This window comes from Mus musculus, chromosome 2 (genome assembly GCF_000001635.26).
Source record: "Mus musculus strain C57BL/6J chromosome 2, GRCm38.p6 C57BL/6J".
Taxonomy (NCBI): Eukaryota; Metazoa; Chordata; class Mammalia; order Rodentia; family Muridae; genus Mus; species Mus musculus.
The window spans coordinates 139560262-139583360 of NC_000068.7; the positions used below are offsets into that span (position 1 = coordinate 139560262).

Genomic DNA, 23099 nt, shown 5'->3' on the forward strand with positions numbered 1-23099 from the left:
GTGGGGAAGACTTAACAGGAGTGGAAAAAAAAGCTGTACAGAAATTTACATCATCACTGTAGAACACAGGTGACACAGAATAACAGGGGGAAATACTCTAGAGTTAAATGGTTAAGTGAGTATAGGAGTTTTGAGATAGGAAAGAAAAAGGACTAGGGGATGAGCTAACCAAAACTCTAAAGAAGCTTAACAGAAACCCATGAGATGATGAGCTAACTTTTCAAATACAGTATGTTGTAAAAGGAATTTGAATAGATCTACCCTGCATGGATAGAGTGTGCTGCTCCCATGAAACATGAATTATTAAGTGAAAAATCTCTATTCCAGGCGTGGAGGTGGGGGTTGCTCTCCCTTTGAGTTATTAGTCAGGAAGGCCTCAAAGGCACTCCTAACAACACAGAATATTGTTACTGATTTTAGTTGCCCATCAAAACTAAATGGTAAGCGCATATTGCTGAAGACACCGCTTACTTTGGGATTGAGGATATTGAGAAATCAACATTGAATGTCAAGAAAATTTTCTCCCGGCTTGATAGATTTCATAGAGCTGGACAAGTCTTAGCACACTTCTGGGAAAGACAACAGTGCTCTCACCAAGCAGTAAGCCCTGTATGCTACAGCCTCGTTTCTAATTTTGTCAGTACTAAGGACTGAATTCAGTATGCGGCATAAGTATTTTAACAACTGAGATATATCCATCACCCCCAAATCAGAATATATTGCTTAAGAAATGTATTCTAGAGGCCTTACACACACACACACACACACACACACACACACACACACACACACACAAGAGTTACTATGAGAACCACTGAGCGTGTTGATTTACTTGATATTTTACTGTCTAAATGTATAGCAAAATATTCTGTTTATATAAAAAAGTAAAAAAAAAAGTAATCTGTTGCAAGATAGTGTCTTCTATATATGACCGACAACTGAATTCATGAAATCTCAATAATTTGATTACCTAATTAAAACCTGAAAGAATACACAACACCAATTGACATATCAACATGGATGAGGAAATCTCTCAAAGCACCATCCCAAAATAGAGATCTGTGAACAATTAATGGTTACTGAGGATGGGAGATCAGTCTTCTTCCCTAGGTTATGCAGCCCAAAGTACATACACATATGAGCAACATTAAATGAACTCAACCAGTTGTATATATAAATGTGTGTGTGTGTGTGTGTGTGTGTGTGTGCGTGCATAACAATAATAATTAAAGAATAAGATGTCATGAAGTTGAGAAGAAGTAAGAGGAAAAGATCTGGAGGGAAGAGAGAAAATTATGGCAATACATTATTACTCATAGATGAAGTTCTCAAGATATGAAAAGTTAAAAAAAAAATAACAGAAATAAAAGAATAAAAACATGGGCTAGAGAGATGGCTAAGCAGTTAATTGCACTGTCTGCTGTTCTAGAGGTCCTGAGTTCAATTCCTAGCAACCACATGGTGACTCTAAACCATTCGTAATATGATCTTGATGCCCTTTTTGACATGCAAGGGTATATGCAGATAGAACACTGGTACATTAAATAAATAAATCTTTTTTTAAAAAATGAATGAAAACACAAAGTGAAAAAGTCATTTTGTTAGCTTAATGCCTCCTTCTTTTGTCATCAGTATTACGATGAAAATGTGTCGCAATTGCCCAACTATGCCTCCCTTAGACACTTGACCTGCATCTCATTCTAATTATCTACTAATGTTTAATTTAGCAAGAGGTAGTGAGTGTTCCGTTTAAAGTGAAATTCTAAGTAGGCGTGGCAATGCAAGTTCCTTCTGCTGTTTGTCTCTGAACAAAGTGGCCAGACAAGCCATCTGGTTTTACATCTTTCTCTGAATGCTTAACATGAAATAAATTCAACCAAGAGTCAATTTAACCCTACAGAACCAGGTACCCAATGACTTCTGTGTGATTCCTTTAGGCACAAGGACCGATGCTGGCTTGGATGTAGGAATCCTCAGTGTATGCAAAGTGGCACAGATGTGAACTGATCTGCAACACCATTAGAACAGGCAGATGGGAAGAGCTGGCAGATCTTCATGTTAAATGACAACCCGTGCTGAGGCCAATTCTAGAAACAGTCTGAAAACAGGCTATTATAAACCAAATGTGACTAGTCACAGTTAGGGAAATAGCTTCACACGTGATACAGAGGAATAATTGGTAACTGAGAAATGGACTTCTCAATAATCCCTTTACCCAATTGATATCAATCAGTGTTAGCATCCAGTATTAAAGCCAGCAATCTGTACACTTTGGTTGAGGGTGAACCAGTCAGCATCACTAAAAATCCAACAGAAACATGTAGTCTATGCCCAGAGTATTGGTCATTTATCCTGAATCTACTTTTTATTCACTTGACTTATGACAATGAACTCGATGTTTGGCATCAGAAAATATCACTTAGTGAGCTGCCAAAAGGATAGACCCAGTTCATATTTATTCTTTTATTCATGAAGCAGATGTTAGTAGCCTGCTGGATAAAGAAAACATCAAAGTAAAAACAGGAGTCAATATATACTAGCCAAATGAAAATGATTGTGTGTTTGTCCCTTCAACTAGGATGATAGTTATGCATTATGCAGATTTACAAAAGACAATATTTATATACCAAAGACAGACTATTGAATGGTATTTTTTAAACTATCCAACTATTTGGACCACTAGCTAAACTTAACACCTGCACTGGATTGAGGCACAGCCCAATGTCTGTAGAAAGAAAGCTCATCAACTTTCTAACAACTACTTCGTTCTCTTGAATCATCCTTTATTTTTAGCATAGAGTAAATAGAAAGTAGAATGTAATTAATTTTAAAAGTGGTGTTCTCATTAATACATATGGAATTCCTTACTCTGGGAAACCTCCCAAGAGAGTCTTTGGCACATGCACATCCCATAGTTGCTTGGCTGTCTGTTTGCCTAACAGCACATCCCACACCGTCCTACAGACCTTCAGTGATTCAATTAGCTAAACATGTGGAACAGCAGGTTTAGAAAGAACAAAGGTGCAGATTTATCTTAATTATCCGTCCACGTATGTCCAGGTGATTTAGTTGTGACATAGTTACTCAGTTGATCCCCTGAACAGGAAAGACTTATGAGGAAAGTTACTGAGTTGACTAATTTGGCCTCCTATCTTTAAGCAGTTTCTCTAAATATTGATATTTGCTGCCTAGTTACTTTGTTGCTTTGGTTCCATGTAGATCTTTGATCTTCCTAAGTGCATCCTTTACTCTTATCTCTTCATTCTCCACAAAAAGACTCCATATAACTCTCTAGGTCTATACTGAATGTTAGTGCTAGACAGGGCATTGTGCTCACCAGGACAAAACATCCACTATAGTATCACAATGAATGTTACTCCCATGAACATTCTGATGTCTTTAGTTTCTGTAGAAGTCACGGGTCTTGTATGTCTGTCTGCACCCTTTGTGTACCTTTTGTAATGGAGATTTTTCCAACTTCTGGAATCAACTTAGTAATACTAATCATTGTGGAATAATGATGATATAATTAATCTGAGTAGTTTTGCCTTGGGCAGCTAGAAGGGAGGCAGAGAATGACTCACACATTGGGTGGAGATGAGAAAGTGAGTGGGAGACGCCACTATGACAGGATGGATTCTAAATTGATGAAAGAGCATGTGTAATGTCAGAAGATCCAAAACCATATCTTCTAATCTCTTTACCAACTTTCAGGGACAATAGCCAAAGACTATTCTAGCTATCAGTGGCAGATCTAGAGAAAGTCTCCTAACTTTTAGTTGCCTACTCCTGCAACTATTTCCTTGGGGAGGCAATGTCTTCTAAATAAATAAAAATGAATCCCAGTACATGATCCTATGTTCATGTTTTCATCTTCAAAGTTAATTTACTCTTTATGTTGTGTGTGGAATATATTTATTTAATATGTATATTTACTGATTTATTTCAAATATGTATCAAACATATTTGATATATATCAAACATATTTTATGTTTGATGATACAAATATTATATTAAAATTCCTACTTTTGTACATTTTATTATGCTTTGTGTGTATGTGTGACATATGTGTGGAAATCAGGAAATTACTTCTTAGAGTTGGTTCTCTCCTTCCACTGAGTTCTGGGCTAAGAAGTCATATTATTAGGTTTGCATGATAAATTCTTTTATCATCAGATCCATGTCTCCAGTGTGACAATTAAGCTGTTCCACTGAACCTTGAGTAAAAATGACTGTACTATGTGTTGTTCTGACAGCTGCGGGGTTGAATGAACTCGGGTTTGAGAAGGCCACCAACTAGCTTTGGTATAATACTGTGGTTTTTTTCATAAAGGACAAAGATTGCTCCTCAAAAATCCTACTTAATATTAAATACAAAAATCTTAAGAATTAACTCTTTGACCTGACCACTTAATACTTTCTAAAATTTATCTTCAACCATTTTGGCATAATAATGGTGCTAACATACCAGTGAGGATAGAATCCTAATATTTCATCCTGAATAGTAATATATATTGATTGTTTCACTGAAGGAAATGTGTTTATAATGGATGTGGCAACAATATTGCTCTTTCTTAAATCTCAACAGCAGCTTTTACATCCTGTAGGTGCAATTTACATCTCACCACTTCTATTCTCAAACTTGAATTCATGTATCCACAGAGTGTTAGAAGTGGCACACAGTATAGTCATTCTTATTCAAAGTTTGCCAGTAGGGTTAAAAGTTTAAGTTGTCACATTAGAGAGAGAGCTTAGTGGATATTATCATTTACCATGCATACCTAACCAAATATATCTTCCAGGGAAACTAACAAGTAAAAATATAATAAAATATCTATCATTTTTAATTTACTAATTAAACATATATAATCAATTTAAAATCTCCTGGTGTGTTTAATATTCATATTACATCTCAATGCACGTACCAAATTTTCAAGAATGGAGTCAAGTGAAACCCTATTCAAATACTAATAAGGTGTTTGGTTGGAAATATTTTTGAAGGACTTTAATTTTAAATTTGAAACCAAGTTAGTAAAATTAAATATAGTTTGGAGCTCAGCTCTTCAATTTCACAAACTACATAAGCTAGTAGCTATGACACTAGCTGCTGTAGATCTAAAAGGTAAAATGATTGCAAACGAAATTTAGAAAGCATTAATCTTTGCTACCAGAAAGGAGTAATATGATTATAATATTTAAGAAGAGATCAGTAAACAAGAATATAAAATGTTATAGTCTTAGCATGGTGATACATCTCTAACTGAGAACTCGGAGAATTGAGATAGGAATCTCACCAATTTGAAGGCAGCAGGTCTATGTAATAAGAGATGACATTAAAGAAGAAAAGGAGAGAAGGTGGTGGGAAGATGAAGAAGAAAAGGATGAGAGAGAAGAGGAAAAAGAGAGGAAGAGAAGTCATGAGAAATAAAACAAACATTCAGAGTTAAGTTGGATTATCTGTTGAGTTTTCTCTGAAACATTTTTAATATATTTTTATTAGGTATTTTCCTCATTTACATTTCCAGTGCTATCCCAAAAGTCCCCCATACCCTCCCCAACACTCCCCTACACACCCACTCCCACTTTTTGGCCCTGGTGTTCCCCTGTACTAGGGCATTTTTTTTTCTTCTCTGTAAAATAATATTACCTGCACTAATCAAAGTCTAAGATTAAATGAAATCATTTAGATAGCAGACTTATCAGAGAATCTAATACTTTCCAAAGATGTAATAAACACACCACTGGTAGCTATAAAAGTTGTAGAATCTGTGCACATTTAGGTAAATGCAGTCTCTAAGAGGATTGTAACAATTCCTTGTAGGATGTAGGAATTGTGGTGTATTTTATAAGTTCTATTTCATTGTAAAATGCATATGGGAGCAGCCATAAGTATATAGCTCAAATCAGCCATATGTGTATAACTCGATGGATTTTTTACAAAGCAAACATACATGTGTATCCGACAACATCCAAATACAGAGCATTCAGAGAATCCCAACTGTCATGCACAAAACAAAAACAAAAACAAAACAAAAACAGAAAACAAAACTGCCCTAATGTGTTTGCAAACTTTATCCACATCACTGTGTGAGGCAGTGTTTTTGTTTTTCAATAGGCTACATTCAACTGTGTTTCCAAAATTAATACATTCACTTTATAGCAAATGAAATTTGAGTTGTTTCTAGATTGAAACTATGACAAAGATTCTTGCTATGCTACAGGTCTGTGTTGGTGTATGTATAGTAGAATTTAAGTTTTTAAACTTGGGCTTGTTCAAAAGCAAGGATCACTCCTCATGTAACTTCTATTTAGGTACCTTGGATATACACAAGGAGTTGGAGGATCTCATGGCTGAGTTCTTGAATGTAGAAGCAGTGATGTCTTTTGGAATGGGATTCGCAACCAACGCAATGAATATCCCTGTATTTGTTGGAAAGGTAAGAATTTGTTGCCATGTGTCTTCTGCTATACCACTCCCAAGAATTACACCTTTGGATAAATCCTTTATCAAAAGCGTTGGCAAAAGGATCCTTTTCTCAACATCAAAATCTTTCAGTAATATATCAGCATAAGTCTAGAAAATCTTTTGATTGTGATACTCCCAGGTATTGAGTTGCTACACTAAATGTGGGTCAAATGTCATCTTCAATAGTAGCTTAGAAAAGCCCTTTTTATGGATTTTTGTCTACATTTGTCTTGCAGCAAATACTTAATAAGCACTAGTTTAGACCAAAAAAAAAAAATCCTCTTTCATCCATTTGTTCATTTGGTTGACTAATTATTGAGATTCTGAATATCATGGTATGAAATCATATACATAAGAGGATGAACAAGACCTGTGCCCTGTAAATTTAAAAGTTTGAAGTCCAGTGGAGAAACAATATACTAGATAAAATTGAATAGGTACTCCAGGACAAGAACATAAATACATGAGGAATGATAAGAGCAGCCAGCTGTTGTTGAGATAGCTTGCAATACCTGTACTAGAATCATAAGAACAGAACTTTGATAGATAAGCACATTGTTTATTGGAACAATGAAGAAGGGACTGCATGTGCAAAGCATAAAGCAGGAAGGAACTAGAACACAGGTTCATGATCCAAGAAGAGATCAACAATGAAGGCATACACCAAATCACATAGAACCTCATTGTAAATCATGCCAGAGTGGGTGAGGATTCTCTGGAGGAAAAAAAAATGAGAAGTTAGCTACTTTATCTTAAATAAACAGGTGTGATAATCAGATTTATGGGATTTTTTTTTGGTTGGTTGGTTGGTTGGTTGGATGGTTTGGTTTTTCGAGACAGGGTTTCTCTGTATAGCCCTGGCTGTCCTGGAACTCACTTTGTAAACCAGGCTGGCCTCGAACTCAGAAATCCGCCTGCCTCTGCCTCCCAAGTGCTGGGATTAAAGGCATGTGCCACCATGGCCGGCTCAGATTTATGTTTTTTTAAATGCAATGACAGCTAAATGTGATATATTATTTTAAATTGGATTCTGTGAAAGTTCATTGAAGAAATGAATATAAGACCATTAAAATTATAGTTGGGTAAATGTTAATTGTAATGATATATTAGCTGCTGATATAATAAATATATAACATTTAATATAAAAATATGGAACTTTTTGGAAGTAACAGCTGCCTTATTTATAATAGTTACATGGCTAAAGAATATAGAGATAAGGTGTCATGAGGTTTACAATAATTCTTAAATGTTTCCAAAGGAAAATTACCAGTATACATATATTTTTTATATAAGACCATTTTTCTAGCATTATCCTCAAAAAACTAAAACATATTGTATGTGAATTACCAAAATATAAAGAAGAATTCAATTACAGGTGACCACAGAAAATAAAAGAGAGCTATCATTACTCCGAATTTTGGGTATTCTTGAACAGCTCTCTAATGTATGCATTTTTTAAAAGAAAAACAAATTTACATAATACATAAGCAGTAACATTATCTGCTCACCTCACACTGACTTTCCATGCACAGTTTTACAAATACAAAGTTTTTAACTGCAAAACACAGATGCTTTTGTCTCCATGGGATGTTAGCACAGGAAGACTGAGAACCCAAGGTAAGACTTTGAAATACCTTACTCTAAAAAGCCCTAGGCTGCCAGAAGAGCTAATGAGAACCATCAAAATAATCTGCACAGAACCAGGAACGAAGCAAGCGTACAGCCCTCCACAAAGTATCAGTCTTCCAGTCAAAGCTCCATCCTATAGACTCTTGCTAATGCTTAAAGACAATCTTGCTGTTGAAAACTATTTGTAATGTTCCAGGGGGAAAAAATGCAATGTCTTACAAACAGCTGCCATCACCATGAGCTAGCTGAAAGATTAGATTTTGTCCATATAAATACCAGCTGGAATTCAACCTTTTCAAATTAAGTAGAGTTCTGATTTAACATAGATTTTGGTGTTTTCTAGTTCTCATCTGTTGCCTTTTCTCTCATTATCTTCTGGTTTGTGTTTGTTTTCTGCACAGGGATGCCTCATTTTAAGTGATGAGTTTAACCACACTTCAGTCATCCTAGGATCTCGACTCTCAGGTGCAGTCATAAGACCCTTCAAACACAATAGTGAGTATCTGAACATTTACTCAGAATTCACTGCCTTGGTCCTAAACAAAGATCAAGATTATTCAGAGGACTTTGTCATTGCTTTTCAAACTGGCAACGTATACTAATGAAAGACAGTTATGCTCATATTCACTGCTGCCTTGTTAACCTCTGGTGATCTGGAACAAATGGCTGAAGTGTATTAAACATTCAGATTCCTAAGTGTTACCATAATACTTTAATGTCACTGTTAGTGGTCTTTTAATGTTGCCTTTAAAGATGTGATTGATATCCTAGGATGCTATTTGGTTCTCAGACGTGTTGTAATTCTCCCTTTCATGTAACCTTGTCTTGAGAAAGTCCTAATACTTTAAATTTTGAGCTGTGCTTAAGTAAAAAGTTAGGGGTTTTTTCTTGGCATAATGCCTGCTTTCCCTGTTCCTATATACAAAATGCTCATATCTCCAAATAGTCTTAGGTGACATTAAAATTCCTGACAGAGACTGGAGAGATGGCTCAGCAGTTTAGAGTACTTATTTGTTTTGTAGAGAACCCAGGTTCAATTCCCAGCACACATGATATCTTACAACCATCTGAAATTCCAACAGGGGATCTGATATTCTCTTTTGACTGTTGGGGGCATGAGGCACACATGTGGTGCACATACTACATACATACATACATACATACATATACATATACATACATACATGCAGGCAAGCAGGCAAAGCATTCATAGACATAAAACAAAATGAAAAATAAATCTAAAAAATTTTAAATGTCCTTCCAGGCTCTGTGCTGCATGGTTGAGTGGCAAGAATGATGCAGAAGGCTAGTCCTTCACCCTTTATAGATCAGATCATACACCATCAAAACTCTTAGGAAAACACCTTAAAAGAAGCAGGTCATGTTTGGTGACATCTATGTCCTCTGATCCAACTATGTCCCCAATTTGTGCCACTTTCTGTAAAGACTTTGATCTTTTTCAAATTCAATGCCCTTATTGGTAAAAGTAAGGAATGCATTGCCATTTGTGATCTGTTAGTTCTGCTTCTGTCACATTGACATCAGAGTCCTCATTCATTTGTATGCATGATCATGCAAGTAAGCACACACACACACACACACACACACACACACTTTGTAAAAAGTTTCTTACCACAGTTCTCTCTCTCCATTCCACTCAATTTTTTTTATTTCTAGTCCTTAGTACACCCCTTCCTTTCAGGAGTTCACAAAAAGTCAATAAAAAGAAGACTTATAACAAGCAGTAAGGATAGCCTTGGTTCTTTTATGCACACCTCAGAGCAATCTCAAGCCATAGAACAATTGTCTCATGGAAGTGATTCTTCAGGGATCCACTGTAGTATAATCTAAAACAAGCAACACAAACCACACATACAAGCAACCATTTAGACTCTTCCTTCAGTTTCTACTCCCAGGATAACAATCCCAGTGAAACTACACTCAGACACAGAATAGTAGAATAGTAATTCTATCAGGAAGAAGTCACACAATCTAGAGACTGCCATATCTAGGGATCCATCCCATAATCAGCCTCCAAACGCTGACAGCATTGCATACACTAGCAAGTTTTTGCTGAAAGGACCCAGATATAGCTGTCTCTTGTGAGACTATGCTGGGGCCAAGCAAACACTGAAGTGGATGCTCACAGTCAGCTATTGGATGGATCACAGGGCCCCCAATGGAGGAGCTAGAGAAAGCAAAGAGCTAAAGGGATCTGCAACCCTATAGGTGGAACAACAATATGAACTAACCAGTACCCCCGGAGCTCGTGTCTCTAGCTGCATATATATCAGAAGATGGCCTAGTCAGCCATCAGTGGAAAAAGAGGCCCATTGGTCGTGCAAACTTTATATGCCTCAGTACAGGGGAACGCCAGGGCCAAGAAGTGGGAGTGGGAGGGTGGGGGAGTGGGTGGAGGAGCATGTGGGAGACTTTGGGATAGCATTGGAAATGTAACTGAAATAAATACCTAATTAAAAAAAAAAAGAACTTAACACACACACACACAAAAAAGAAGTCACACAATGCTTGGACAGCTGGGAAATACAACAACACTATTGGTGATGGACACATGGACATTTTGTATTTAAACGGGATATCTGAGGATTCTCCATCATTTACACAGGATACAAAGCAGGAAACCCCAAATTAGATGCATGATAAAAGCCAAGGACTTGCTTTGTCAAAATCATAAAGGACAAAAACAAGCAGAGAAAATAGTTCACTATAAAAGATACTGAAGATGGTGACAACTATACCTCATCTTAGATCCTGGATGACATGAGATAATGTTACTTCTGAGCCAATTTGCAAATTTAGATGATAGACAAATGGTACTAAACTTAATGGTACTAAATAAGAGTAATGTATCATGGTGGGTAACTATACTATCAGCTGCAAGCTTACTTTTGTAAAGGTTTGTGTAGAAAACAAAGAGGAGTGTGTAACAAAGAGCATATGTAGTTCATAAAGCCTAAACCACTACATTCTGAGTCCTTATAGGATTAGTCAGCTGGCCCTGCTATGGCCCAATAAAGGTATACCTCTGTTCTTAAGGAAAATATGGTGAACTATTTAGAGGTTCAGGACATATGTATATGTAGCTTAGTCTCAATTAAAAGAAATAATTAGGTAGATGGAGGATGGATAGATAGATGATAGATAGATAGATAGATAGATAGATAGATAGATAGATAGATAGATGTAGCTGATAGATAATTGATGTTAGATACATAGATACACAAATACCTCAATATATAGAGCAAGGGGGATAATGCATTGAAAAACTAATCTGTGTCAGGTGAATAAGTGGTGTTGATTATTCCTATTCTTAATTTTTCCAAAGTTTAAAAAATATATTCTAATATATTTCTGTTCTTAAGTCTTCAACTCTTCTGAGACTATAATTGGTATCAATTTTTAATCATCTAGATTTTTATAAAGCTTTTCAAATATTCGACCTATTCAACAACTTTCTCTTCATACTGCCTTTTTTCCCAGAAAAATAGATGACACTTTGTATTCATAATAAATGCCAGCTGTGGTGATTTTGTACCAGAAACTAGCACTTATTAACAATTTATTGTATAACAGATGTCTAGCTGTTGACATTGCCTTCACATTTATTTGCTCATTTAATTAGTCCTGCAGAAAACATAATGAGATAGGAGCTAATTAATAAATGAAGGGATGAAAGTTTGGAGGTATTTAGGAAATTCTCCAAAATACTCTGGGGAAGGGAAGGACCTCAAAGGAAGTGTGTGTGAAAAAGCCATAGGGAGACCTATGCATTGGATGCTAATTTTAAGTTGTTAAATGATCCTACAAATACAATAGCATAACCTGGAACTCTTTGAGAAAATGTTGTCCTTCCCAATTCATTAGAACTATGCAATTCGGTCATCATTTGCCACCTCGTAATCCACAGACATGCAGTATGAATGAGCTGCTCTTGTTTAGTTTTCTGTGGAAGGCAAATAATAAATAAATAAATAAATAAATAAATAAATAAATAAATACCTAAAATATGCCAATGCTTTAATCCCCAGAACCTATGGATGCCTTGTTATCTGGAAATGGAGTTAAAATTACAGAGAGAATTCTGTGTGTCAACTAATTAACTTTAAAATTAAGCCTCTACATACATGGGTCTGGTATAATAATCGGGTCCCTACAAATGAAGCAAAATGAAAGCTGTCAGAGTAATGTAATATAAGAAAGACTGCAACTGTCGTTTTTAGTTTTGAAGATGGAAGAACATGTTCTCAGAGAAGGCAAGACCTAGAAGCAGGAAAATGTGAGGAAGCATAATCCAATGGATCTAAAATGTTCAGAAAGCTACCAGTCCTGCTGAAGCTGTGAAATCGCTCAGGCAGACAGACTTCTGATAGCCAGATTTGTTAAGACCTTAAGTCTGTGCTATTTTAGTTAATTAATCTGGTCAATTTTCTTGCAACATCGATAAAAAACAGTACAAGGCCTTTACTCCCTCTTAGCAGTACACGTGGTGCAGTTTTGTGTTCTATACACATCTTGAAAGCAGCATCTTAGGGAGCAGAGCTAGATCCAGGGTCCTCTGAGCGACTACTTTCTTGAGAGGTGAAGGGAATGAGAGTGCATATGGAGTGGGAAAGAATTAGATGGGGCAACAATACAAATAATACTCATTTCTGCTAGCTCCACTTGCAGCTTTGTGATTCTCCTGAACACTCTTCCATAGATTAGAATGACATAGCTATTTAAGGTTCTGTAGAAAATGCCATTTTGCATGCATGACACATGGAACCAGGCCAAATAAAAGCCAATAACATGAAACCAAGAACATGAAACCCACCAGATTCTTTTATTTTTAGCTCTGAAGATTTTTTTACTCTTTTGAATTAATTAATTAATTTTAATTTTACATCCCAATTGCAGCTTCCTCTCCCTTCTCTCCTCCTAGTCCCTCCCTCTCACCTCTTCTGGACAACCTCCAGTTCTCCCTTTCTACTCAGAAAAGGAGAGGTCTCCCATTTATCAATCTGCCTTGGCACATCAAGTTGCAGTAGGACTAGAAGCGTCTTCTCCTATTGAGGCTAGACAAATGTGGGGAAAGGGATCCAAGGGCAGGCAATAGAGTCAGAGACAGCCCCTGCTCCTGCTGTGAGGAGTTCCACATTAAGACTGAGATGTATAAATGTTACATACGTGCAGAGAGCCTAGGTCCATCCCATGCAAGCTTCCATGATGGTTCAGTCTCTGTGGGCCCCTATGGGCCCAGGTTTGTTGATTCTGTAGGTTTTCTTGTGGTGTCCTTGACCTCTCTGGCTCCTTCAGTCTTTCCTCTCCCAATTCCACAAGATGTGCTAGGTTCCTGTCTGCAAGTATAGGAAAATACCATTAACTGTGTCAGAGGTGGGCACTCTCTCATGGCATAGGTTTCAAGACAGGCCAGTCATTGGTTAACCTTTCCCTCAATTTCTGCTCCATTGTTACTCTGGCATCTCTTGTAAGCAGGACAAGTTGTAGGTCTAAAGTTTTATAGCTGGGCTAGTGTCCCAGTCTCTACATTGAAAGTCTTCCCTAGTTACAGGAAATGACCATTTCAGGCTCCATATCATGCATTGCTAGGAGTCTGAGCTAGGATCACCCTCATAGATTCCTGGGAATTCCATTGTCCTAGGTTTCTAGCTCTTCCCAGAGATGCTCCAGACCCTATGGATTCCAGTACTCTCTCCCTCCACTTCCCCCCAACTCAATACCTGCTGATTGCCCCAACCTTTCCCCTACCCAGTTCTCTCTATCCATTCACCATGATATCTATTCTATTTCCCCTACTCAGTGAGATTTAAGCATCCTCGTGGGCCCTCTTATTACTTAGCTTCTTTGGTCTGTAAATCATACCATTGTTATCCTGTAGTTTATGGCTAATATCCACTTATACATGAGTACATAGCATGTTTGTCTTTCAGGGCCTGGGTTACCTCACTCAAAATTATATTGTCTAGTTCAATCCATTTGCCTGAAAATTTCATGATGTCATTAGTTTTAATAGCTGAGTAATATTCCATTGTGTAAGTGCACCACATTTTCTTTATCCATTCTTCAGTTGAGAAACATCTAGGTTTCCAGATTCTGTCTATTACAAATTAAGCTGCTATGAACATAGTTGAGCAAGTGTCCTTTTGTTATGTTGGACCATCTTTTGGATATATGCCCAGGAGTGGTATAGCTCGGTCCTCAGAATCATTCCCAGTTTTCTGAGAGCTGCAAAATTGATTTCCAAAGTGGTTAGACAAGTTTACACTCCCACAAGCAATGGAGGAGTGTTCCCCTTGCTCCACATCCTCACCAACATATACTGACACTTGAGTTTCTGATCTTAGACATTCTGACAGGTGGAAGGTAAAATCTCACTGTTGTTTTGATTTGCATTTCCCTGATGACTAAGGATGCTGAATATTTCTTTCAGTGCTTCTCAGCTATTAGATATTCCTCTCTTGGGAATTATCTGTTTACATCTGTACCCCATTTTTTAAAAATCACATTCTTCCTTAATTTATTTTATGTATATGAGTATACTTGTGCTGTCTTCATACACACCAGAAAAGGGCATCTGATCCCATTACAGATGGGTGTGAGCCACCTGTGGTTGCTGGGAATTGAACTCAGGACCTCTGGAAGAACAGTCAATGCTCTTAACCACTGAGCCATCTATCTAGTCCTGTACCCCATTTTGAATTATGTTATTTGGTTTGTTGATGTCTAGTTTCTTGAGTTATTTATAAATTTTGAATATCAGCCCTTTGTTGGATGCAGGGTTGGTAAAAATATTTTCCATTCTGTAGGTTACCATGTCCTTTTTGATAGTGTCCTTGGCCTTATAGAAGCTTTTCAGTTTCATGAGGTCCCATTTATTAACTGTTAACCTTAGTGCCTGAGCTGTTAGTGTTCTACTTTGGAAGTTGTCTCCTGTGTCAATGGATTCAAGGCTATGCCCCACTTTCTCTTCTGGCAGATTTAATGTATCCAGTTTTATGTTGATGCCTTTGATCCACTTGAACTTGTGTTTTGTGCAGGGTGATAAATATGAATCTATTTGAATCCTTCTACAAGCATGCATCCAGTTAGACCAGCACTATTTGTTGAAGATGGTTTGGTTTTTTTTTCCATTCCATAATTTTGGCTTCTTTGTCAAAAATCAAGTGTCCATAGGTGTGTGGCTTTACTTCTGGGTTTTCAATTCAATTCCATTGATCAACATGCCTGTTTCTATGCCAATACCATATTTTTTATTACTATTGCTTAAAATCGGGGATGGAGATACAGCAAGATTTTCTTTTATTGTATAGAATTGTTTAACTATCTTGAATTTTTTGTTTTTCCACATGAAATTGAGTATCATTCTTTTAAGGTCCATAAAGAATTCTTTTGAAATTTTGATAGGAATTACACTGAATCTGTAGATAGCATTTGGTAAGATGACCATTTTTACTATGTCAATCCAACCTATCCATGACTGTAAGAAATCTTTCCATCTTCTGATATATTCTTCTATTTCTTTCCTTAAAATACTTGAATTTCTTGTCATGTAGGCCTTTCACTTGCTTGATTAGAGGTACACTAAGATACTTTTTATTATTTTCATCTATTGTGAAGGGTATTGTTTCTCTAAATTCTTTCTCATCCTGTTTATCATTTGTACATAGTAGGGACAGTGATTGTATCCAGCCACTTTGCTGAAGGTGTTTTCAAATGTAGAAGTTCCCTGGTTGAATTTTTGGAGCTACTTACATATACTATTATATCATCAACAAATAGCAATACTTTGACTTCTTCTTTTCCAATTTTAATCCCCTTGATCTCCTTTAATTACCTTACTGCTCTAGCTAAAACTTCAAGTACTTTATTAAATAGACAGTGAGAGAGTGGACAGCCTTGTCTTGTCCCTGATTTTAGTAGAATTCCGTTAAGTTTCTCTTCATTTAATTTGATGTTTGCTATGTATACAGATGTGGGTTTGTTGTATATTGCCTTTGTTGTGTTTAGGGATGCACCTTGTGTCTATGATCTCTCTCTCTCTCTCTCTCTCTCTCTCTCTCTCTCTCTCTAAGACTTTTCAAATGTATGGGTGCTAATGAAGGCAATCCTAAGAAGAAAACTCATAGCCCTGAGTGCCTCCAAAAAGAAACTAGAGAGAGCATACATGAGCAGACTGACAACACAACTAGAAGCTCTAGAACTAAAGGAAGCAAATTTAATCAAGAGGAGTGGATGGTAGGAAATAATCAAACTCAGGGCTGAAATCAACCAAGTGGAAACAAAAGAACTACTCAAAGAAACAACCAAACCAGGAGCTGGTTCTTTGAGAAAATCAACAAGATAGATAAACCGTTAGCCAGACTAACTAGAGGGCACAGGGACAGTATCCCAATTAACAAAATCAAAAATGAAGAAGGAGACATAACAACAGAACCTGAGGAAATCCAAAACATCTTCAGATCCTACTACAAAAGGCTATACTCAACAGAACAAGAAAATCTGGATGAAATGGACAACTTCCTAGACAGATACCAGGTACCAAAGTTAAATCAGGATCAGATTAACAATCTAAACAGTCCCATTTCCCCTAAAGAAATAGAAGCAGTATTCAATAGTCTCCCAACCAAAAAAAGCCCAGGACCAGATGGGTTTAGTGCAGAGTTCTATCAGATCTTCAAAGAAGACCTAATTCCAACTCTTCTCAAACTAGTCCACAAAATAGAAACAGAAGGTACTCTATCCAATTCATTCTATGAAGCCGCAATTACTCTGATACCTAAACCACACAAAGATCCAACAAAGAAAGAGAACTTCAGACCAATTTCCCTTATGAATATCGGTGCAAAAATGCTCAATAAAATCCTCACAAACCAAATCCAAGAACACATCATCCATCATGACCAAGTAGGCTTCATCCCAGGGATGTGGGGATGGTTTAATATACAGAAATATATCAATATAATCCACTATATAAACAAACTCAAAGACAAAAACCACAAAGTTTTATTATTCAATTCCCACCCAACTTTGTATCCTCCTTTTTTTAAAAACCTATCAGCCATATGCTGCGAATCTACCTTTAGTTATGTAGCCATTAGTTGGAAAATAGTGAATCTACTAAAAGATACACCATTAAAGAGAAGTAACTCTTCATTTCCTGGCAGCTCTCAATTTTCAATAGCTCCTTAGCTAAGGATGGGGTTCTGTCCTCATCTCCCCTTCATTCCGAGATTTTGTCTATCTAGATTTTTCATACAACTTGTGCATGGTATCACAGCTGCTTAGAATTCATATATGCAACTGCCTTGTTATATCTAGAAGACAGTATTTCCTTGTAGTCACCCATCACCCCCTCCTCTTACAATCTTTCTGCCCCATCTTCCACAATGATCCAATGAGCAATTAGAAAGAAGCGTGTACTGGCTAGTTTTGTGTCAACTTGACACAGCTGGAGTTATCACAGAGAAAGGAGCTTCAGTTGAGGAAATGCCTCCATGAGATCCAGCTGTAAGGCATTTTCTCAATTAATGATCAAGGGTGAAAGGCCCCTTGTGGGTAGGACCATCTCTGGGCTGGTAGTCTTGGGTTCTATAAAAGAGCAGGATGAACAAGCCAGGGGAAGCAAGCCAGTAAGGAACATCCCTCCATGGCCTCTGCATCAGCTCCTGCTTTCTGACCTGCTTGAGTTCCAGTCCTGACTTCCTTGGTGATGAACAGCAGTATGGTAGTGTAAGCCGAATAAACCCCTTCCTCCCCAACTTGCTTCTTGCTCACGATGTTTGTGCAGGAGTAGAAACCCTGACTAAGACAAAGGGGTATGATACGATGCCTGATTTAGGGATGAGCATTCCAAACTCTCTTATTTTCAGCACATTGGCCAGTTGTCTCTGTGTTGAGCATCATCTACTGCAAAAAAAGAAGTGTCTCTGATGAAGCTTGGGAGAAGCACTAACATATAGAATGGCTGCTAGGAGTTAGTTTAGCACTATGTTCACTTAGCAGAGGAATAGTAGTACCTTCCTGCTGAGGACGTAGGGCTTGTCTAACCATAGGCTTTGGGCTTTGAAAATTATTCTAGGAATGGGTTCCACCTTGTAGAACAGGCCTTAAGTACAATGATAAAGTAGTTGATTACCCCCATATCAGTACCCCTATTGCCCAGGAGCTGTATCAGGCTGGCAATTACTAGAGCTTTCAGAGTTCACAGCTGGATAAAATTCATGATTACTTTTCTTCTCCCGCCACATACACAGTTCCTTTTTGCACTATGAAAGTAGAGATGACACTTCCAGGATAGAACCAGCGTGCTCGGAGACTCAAATATGTCGTGTTTCCAGTAACAGTCACTTACCATCCATTTCTGGAAGATAATCAAAACAATGATAGTAGCCTATAATATTTGGGGTTCTATGGGACCTCACTTGCCAACAACTCTATTAGAGGTCGTCTACTAATGACACGGGAGTTTCTACTTGTCATCTGTGGTGTCTAATAAAGGCATTGTTTCCCCATTAGAGTTAACTCCATTTAAACTCTTTGTATGTACTTTATGTATATATTTATATTTTAGAATGCCTACACATAGCAGGTCCTCATGACATTTTCAGAAGTTCATTAGTGTTAATTATCCCTCCCTGTACTTCCCTCTTTACATTGCCTTACCACTCCCAACCCCATTTAATGTTTTCTGTTCCATTATTCTCCTTTATACAGAAACAGCTATTAAAATGAGCATTCTTTTATGTCACTGTGTTAAAATGACATCTAGTTTATTTCAATTGGACTAACTTTTATTAGGATGTCATTAAAGCCACCCTCATTGTGTCTCATTTCTGAACCAAAAAAAATAATAATTAGAAAAGGCAGTGTTTTTTAAAACATAAATTCTTGTTCATCATCTCTGTTCATTCATAAGTCAACAGCCTGCAGTAGATTATAAAACAAAGAGCTATCTCCTTTGCTACTAGACATTCAGCCTAAAACAAAGTGCAAACAAGCCAGCAATATCTGTGGGGATTTATGAGCCCTGAGAATTTGAAACAGGAAAGCTGCCTTTTTTTTTTCTTTTTTTTTTCTTTTTTTTTTTTTTTTTGTCTCTTTGGCTGCCATCTAGTGGTGAACGATGTGAAAGACTTCTTGAAACAAAAACAAACAGTAGTTTGCTAAGAAAACCTTAGTTCCAAACAAAGTGCCATTGTCTTTTCTAGAAACTCTTACCTAAATAGATCCAATCCTCCTCGTGTCCACGATCTTCATAAAAAATAAATGTGAGTCAATCATCCAAAATTTATGCAATAGCATACAATGCCATGGCGTACTTGCATGGAGTAGAGAGAACAGTAATAACAAGTTACACAATAAGTGTTTCGAAGAGGAATAGGTTACTTATGACAGGAAAGGGGGAGAGAGAGAGACTCTTGCTCAGGTACGTATCATGTCTAAAGTGAGGCTTCGGTGATAAGCGGATGCCTTTCAGACAGATAAGAGCTGGACACTGTGTTGGAGGCCACAAGAAGCTGTCTCAGGGGAGTGTTCAAAGACTAGTTCAGAAAAGACTTTCCGATACTTTACTAGCTTACAATTATAACAAAAAAAAATAGTTTAAAATCTCAATAGCACATACCAGTCAGAAGTTAATTGGCATTCAGCATTCTGGCTGAGCTCAGATAGCTTCCCTACCTGACATCTTCCCTTGGGTCTATCCAAGGGCCAGCAGATTTTCTTGAGCAAAACTGGAGTACAAATATATCAGTCTAAATAAACATGCACATTATTCTCTATGATTTTTCACTCACTTTGGCTTTAAAAGGTAAATTTTAAATAACCCATAAAACACCCAATAGCTGAGTTGATTCCTAAATCTTTCTAGATGGCTCACACCCAGCCATCTTCCTCCTACTGAAAATAAATGATGTGTCTCCGCTTTCGCTAGGTTTTTGTTTGAGGTTTTGGTTTTTTTGTTTGTTTGTTTTTTGTTTTTGTATTTGTTTTTTTTTTTTTTTGGCATTAAACGTGAACAAAGATGCTCTACCAGACATTAACCTTCCATCCTGCCCTGCAGCATTTTGGAGTTTGAGAAAGTAGTGCAAAGGCTCTCATAAAAGGCAGCAAAAGGTTGTGGTTACAAATGTGGAACATAGTAAAGATTCAAAGTCCAACTCTGCTGTTGGACCTTAGACCAGCACTTAGACCATAGGCCTTAGACCAGCACTTCTCAACCTGTGGGTCACAACACCTTTAGAGGGATTAAATGATTATTTCATAGGGGTTGCATATCAGATATTTACACTATGATTTATAACAGTAGCAAAATTAGTTATGGAGAAGCAACAAAAATAATTTTATGGTTTGGGGATCACTACAGCATGAGGAAATTTATTAAAGGGTCACAGGCTAGGAATATTGAAAACCACTGCCTTACTAAATCCCCTGTGACCCAGTTGCCTGACCCACAATATGAAAAACCATGTAGGACATTTTCCACAGGTGTCCTTGGAGAATTAAAATGACCTACAACAAAGAATACAGTTAGAAAGTATCAGGCACAAAAAAAATGGAGCTCAGCAATTGTCAACTACTAGTAATGTGTCCAGAGCTCTCAAATATTTCACAGAAGACTGCCAATTATGTAACAACCTGAACAGTGCTGAAATATCTTACAATTCAAAGTTCAAGCCCCCAAAAATAATGAATGAGATCTCTAGCACCATGCAGGTACCCTACGCAAACCCCTAACATACTCAGGTCTAAACAACTGAGGGATGCCTGTCAATTGCATCTCTCAGAGTTCATTTTCTGCCTAGCAGCCAAGGTTCGGCTCCACTGGATACTTCTCTGTAGTCTGGGCTTCCAAGTTCTCTCAGGCAAGCAGAGGAATGACCAGAGCTTTAAACTGATTCAGCCTGTTTGTAATGATGTGCCTATTCATCCTACCAGAGTTAAGTTTTAATAGAAAATGAACCCCTATATCTCACAGGAGTTCTCTGATGTCAACTTTACCTCCTCAAAGTCCAGGCCTGAGTGTGAGCCTAGAAAAGAATAAGCAAATAATTCTGATACCCTCTCAAGAAACAAAAGGAGCAAAGCAACCGAAAGCCCTCTTGTAACTCAATTTCTCTTTTTCACGTTATTTAAAGATGCAGAAAACCTAGAGAAGCTCCTGAGAGAAGCTATCATCCGTGGCCAGCCTGGCACAGGGAGAGCTTGGAAAAAGATTCTCATCGTGGTAGAGGGCGTCTACAGGTGCGTAAATACGTGAAGGCATGTGGCATTCAGAGGCTCACAGCAAACTGTCCAAAGGAGAAGAGATTACCTTTCTGGCAAAAGAAAGGAGTTGCTTATAGATACCATGGAGGAAGGTCATATAGATCTACTGGTAGGAGTGGGCCAGATCTAGGTCCTCCCTCTGCAGCCCATCCTCTTGTCTGGAGAGTAAACAACTTATCTACAGCTCTGTGCATTTGTTGGAATACTATGGGGTTGACATGCTGGTGAAACCTTCCTTGGTAATGTCCTCATGGCTGATCTGTGTTGCTTTTCTAAGACATTGTGCCTGGGATATTCAACATTGGAATGTCCCAAGACATGTCTTATCATAGATGTGTTGGTGGGTGTCCCCAAATTCCTTATGTGGACAGTGAACTCAAGCCCTTCGCCAATCATTAACCAATTAGGTTAATGACTGGCATCACAATACAGGGGACTAACCTCAAGACAATACCTCCTCCAGAGTGAGGACAGGGATGTGTTGATCTCAACCTTTGGTGATATTCCCAAGATCATTTTCCTGCCTTCTTCAAGCTGAGCAGGCAAAATACCCACTAAGTCATTCAGAACAGCACTTTTATATTGCTGGCTGTGATTGAATTTGCTTCATTCTCTGCCTAAATCGATTACTGTGGCTCAAATGAAAATTGCGCCCAAGCACTTCTGTTTACACCCTATTCTGTAAAGCCAAGGAAATATTATCTCAGAGCACCCTTTTTAAATCAATTCCCAAGCAATCCTTACAGCAGAGAAACATGGGGCTGTATTCCCTATGAGTTGCTTATAGAGACGTGAACTATAAAGAGTGGAAGTGAGGAGTTGGGTAACCCCTAGCGGAGAGTATGTCTGCAAAGGAGACATGAGAACAGCAACAGCATTGTGGGTCCTCCCTCTGCAGCCCATCCTCTTGTCTGAAGAGTAAACAATATTATTTCTATCATAATTAAACCCTGTTATGAGTCAATACTGAGTAACAAAATAAATAACAAAATAAATGTGCCCCTATCCCTTTTGGGGAGCAGGAGAGTGAATTCTCCCAAATAGATGATAATATAAAAACTGGAGTCATGTTTTCTTTTACCTTTAGATGATTAGAGTTCTGTACATTCTGAGCACTGCTGTGGGGTTGCAGTGATATCCGTTCCTAGTAGATCGCTTTCCACACCCTCATAATTATTTCCTAAGATCAGCCCCAGGGGGTGTGTGGTGCTTACGAACTCTCTAAAACAGTGGCATTTATAAAGCTGGAGTGACTTTTTGCTCCTATCCCCAACCAGGGAGCATTTGGCCGGTTTTATTGGCCACACATGAAGTAGAATACTATTGACATCTAGTGGGGGAGGCAGAGAATGCTCCTGAAGATTCTGCAAAGCATGTAGCATTCAGAAGAATTCTGTAGTTCAAAACAGCAGCAGTGCCAGGGCTGTATAAGTCCTGTTCTAGGATCAGTATGGGCTCAGTGGCCCAAAACTTGATACTTTCGAGAGTAATCTCGTGCTGAGCCTGTGCTGTCATTATAACCTTACATGGAAAGTATTCTCCCTGTGTGGTTTGTAGCAACCGCCAGCCTGGGAGGGATTCAAGCACCCCTTATCTAAACACCTGTCATTCAGGTTTGGACCCATGGTAGAATGAATTGGCTGACGGAAGGCAGACTGGCCATCTCCATTAACCAGAGTCAAAAGAACACCGCTTCAAACAAACAGAATGTATTTCC

The 23099-nt window shown here is 37.8% G+C and overlaps 1 protein-coding gene across 2 annotated transcripts in view; it reads left to right on the forward strand.

Annotated features, from left to right (window-relative positions):
* Sptlc3 (serine palmitoyltransferase, long chain base subunit 3) overlaps nucleotides 1-23099 on the forward strand; it is a 143149-nt gene that overhangs the window by 66349 nt on the left and 53701 nt on the right. For both annotated transcript variants that reach the window (NM_001356507.1, NM_175467.4), the window contains 3 exons: nucleotides 6313-6437; nucleotides 8497-8590; nucleotides 21253-21358. In NM_001356507.1, the coding sequence (NP_001343436.1) occupies nucleotides 6313-6437; nucleotides 8497-8590; nucleotides 21253-21358 (325 nt within the window). The remainder of the gene's footprint in view (nucleotides 1-6312; nucleotides 6438-8496; nucleotides 8591-21252; nucleotides 21359-23099) is intronic.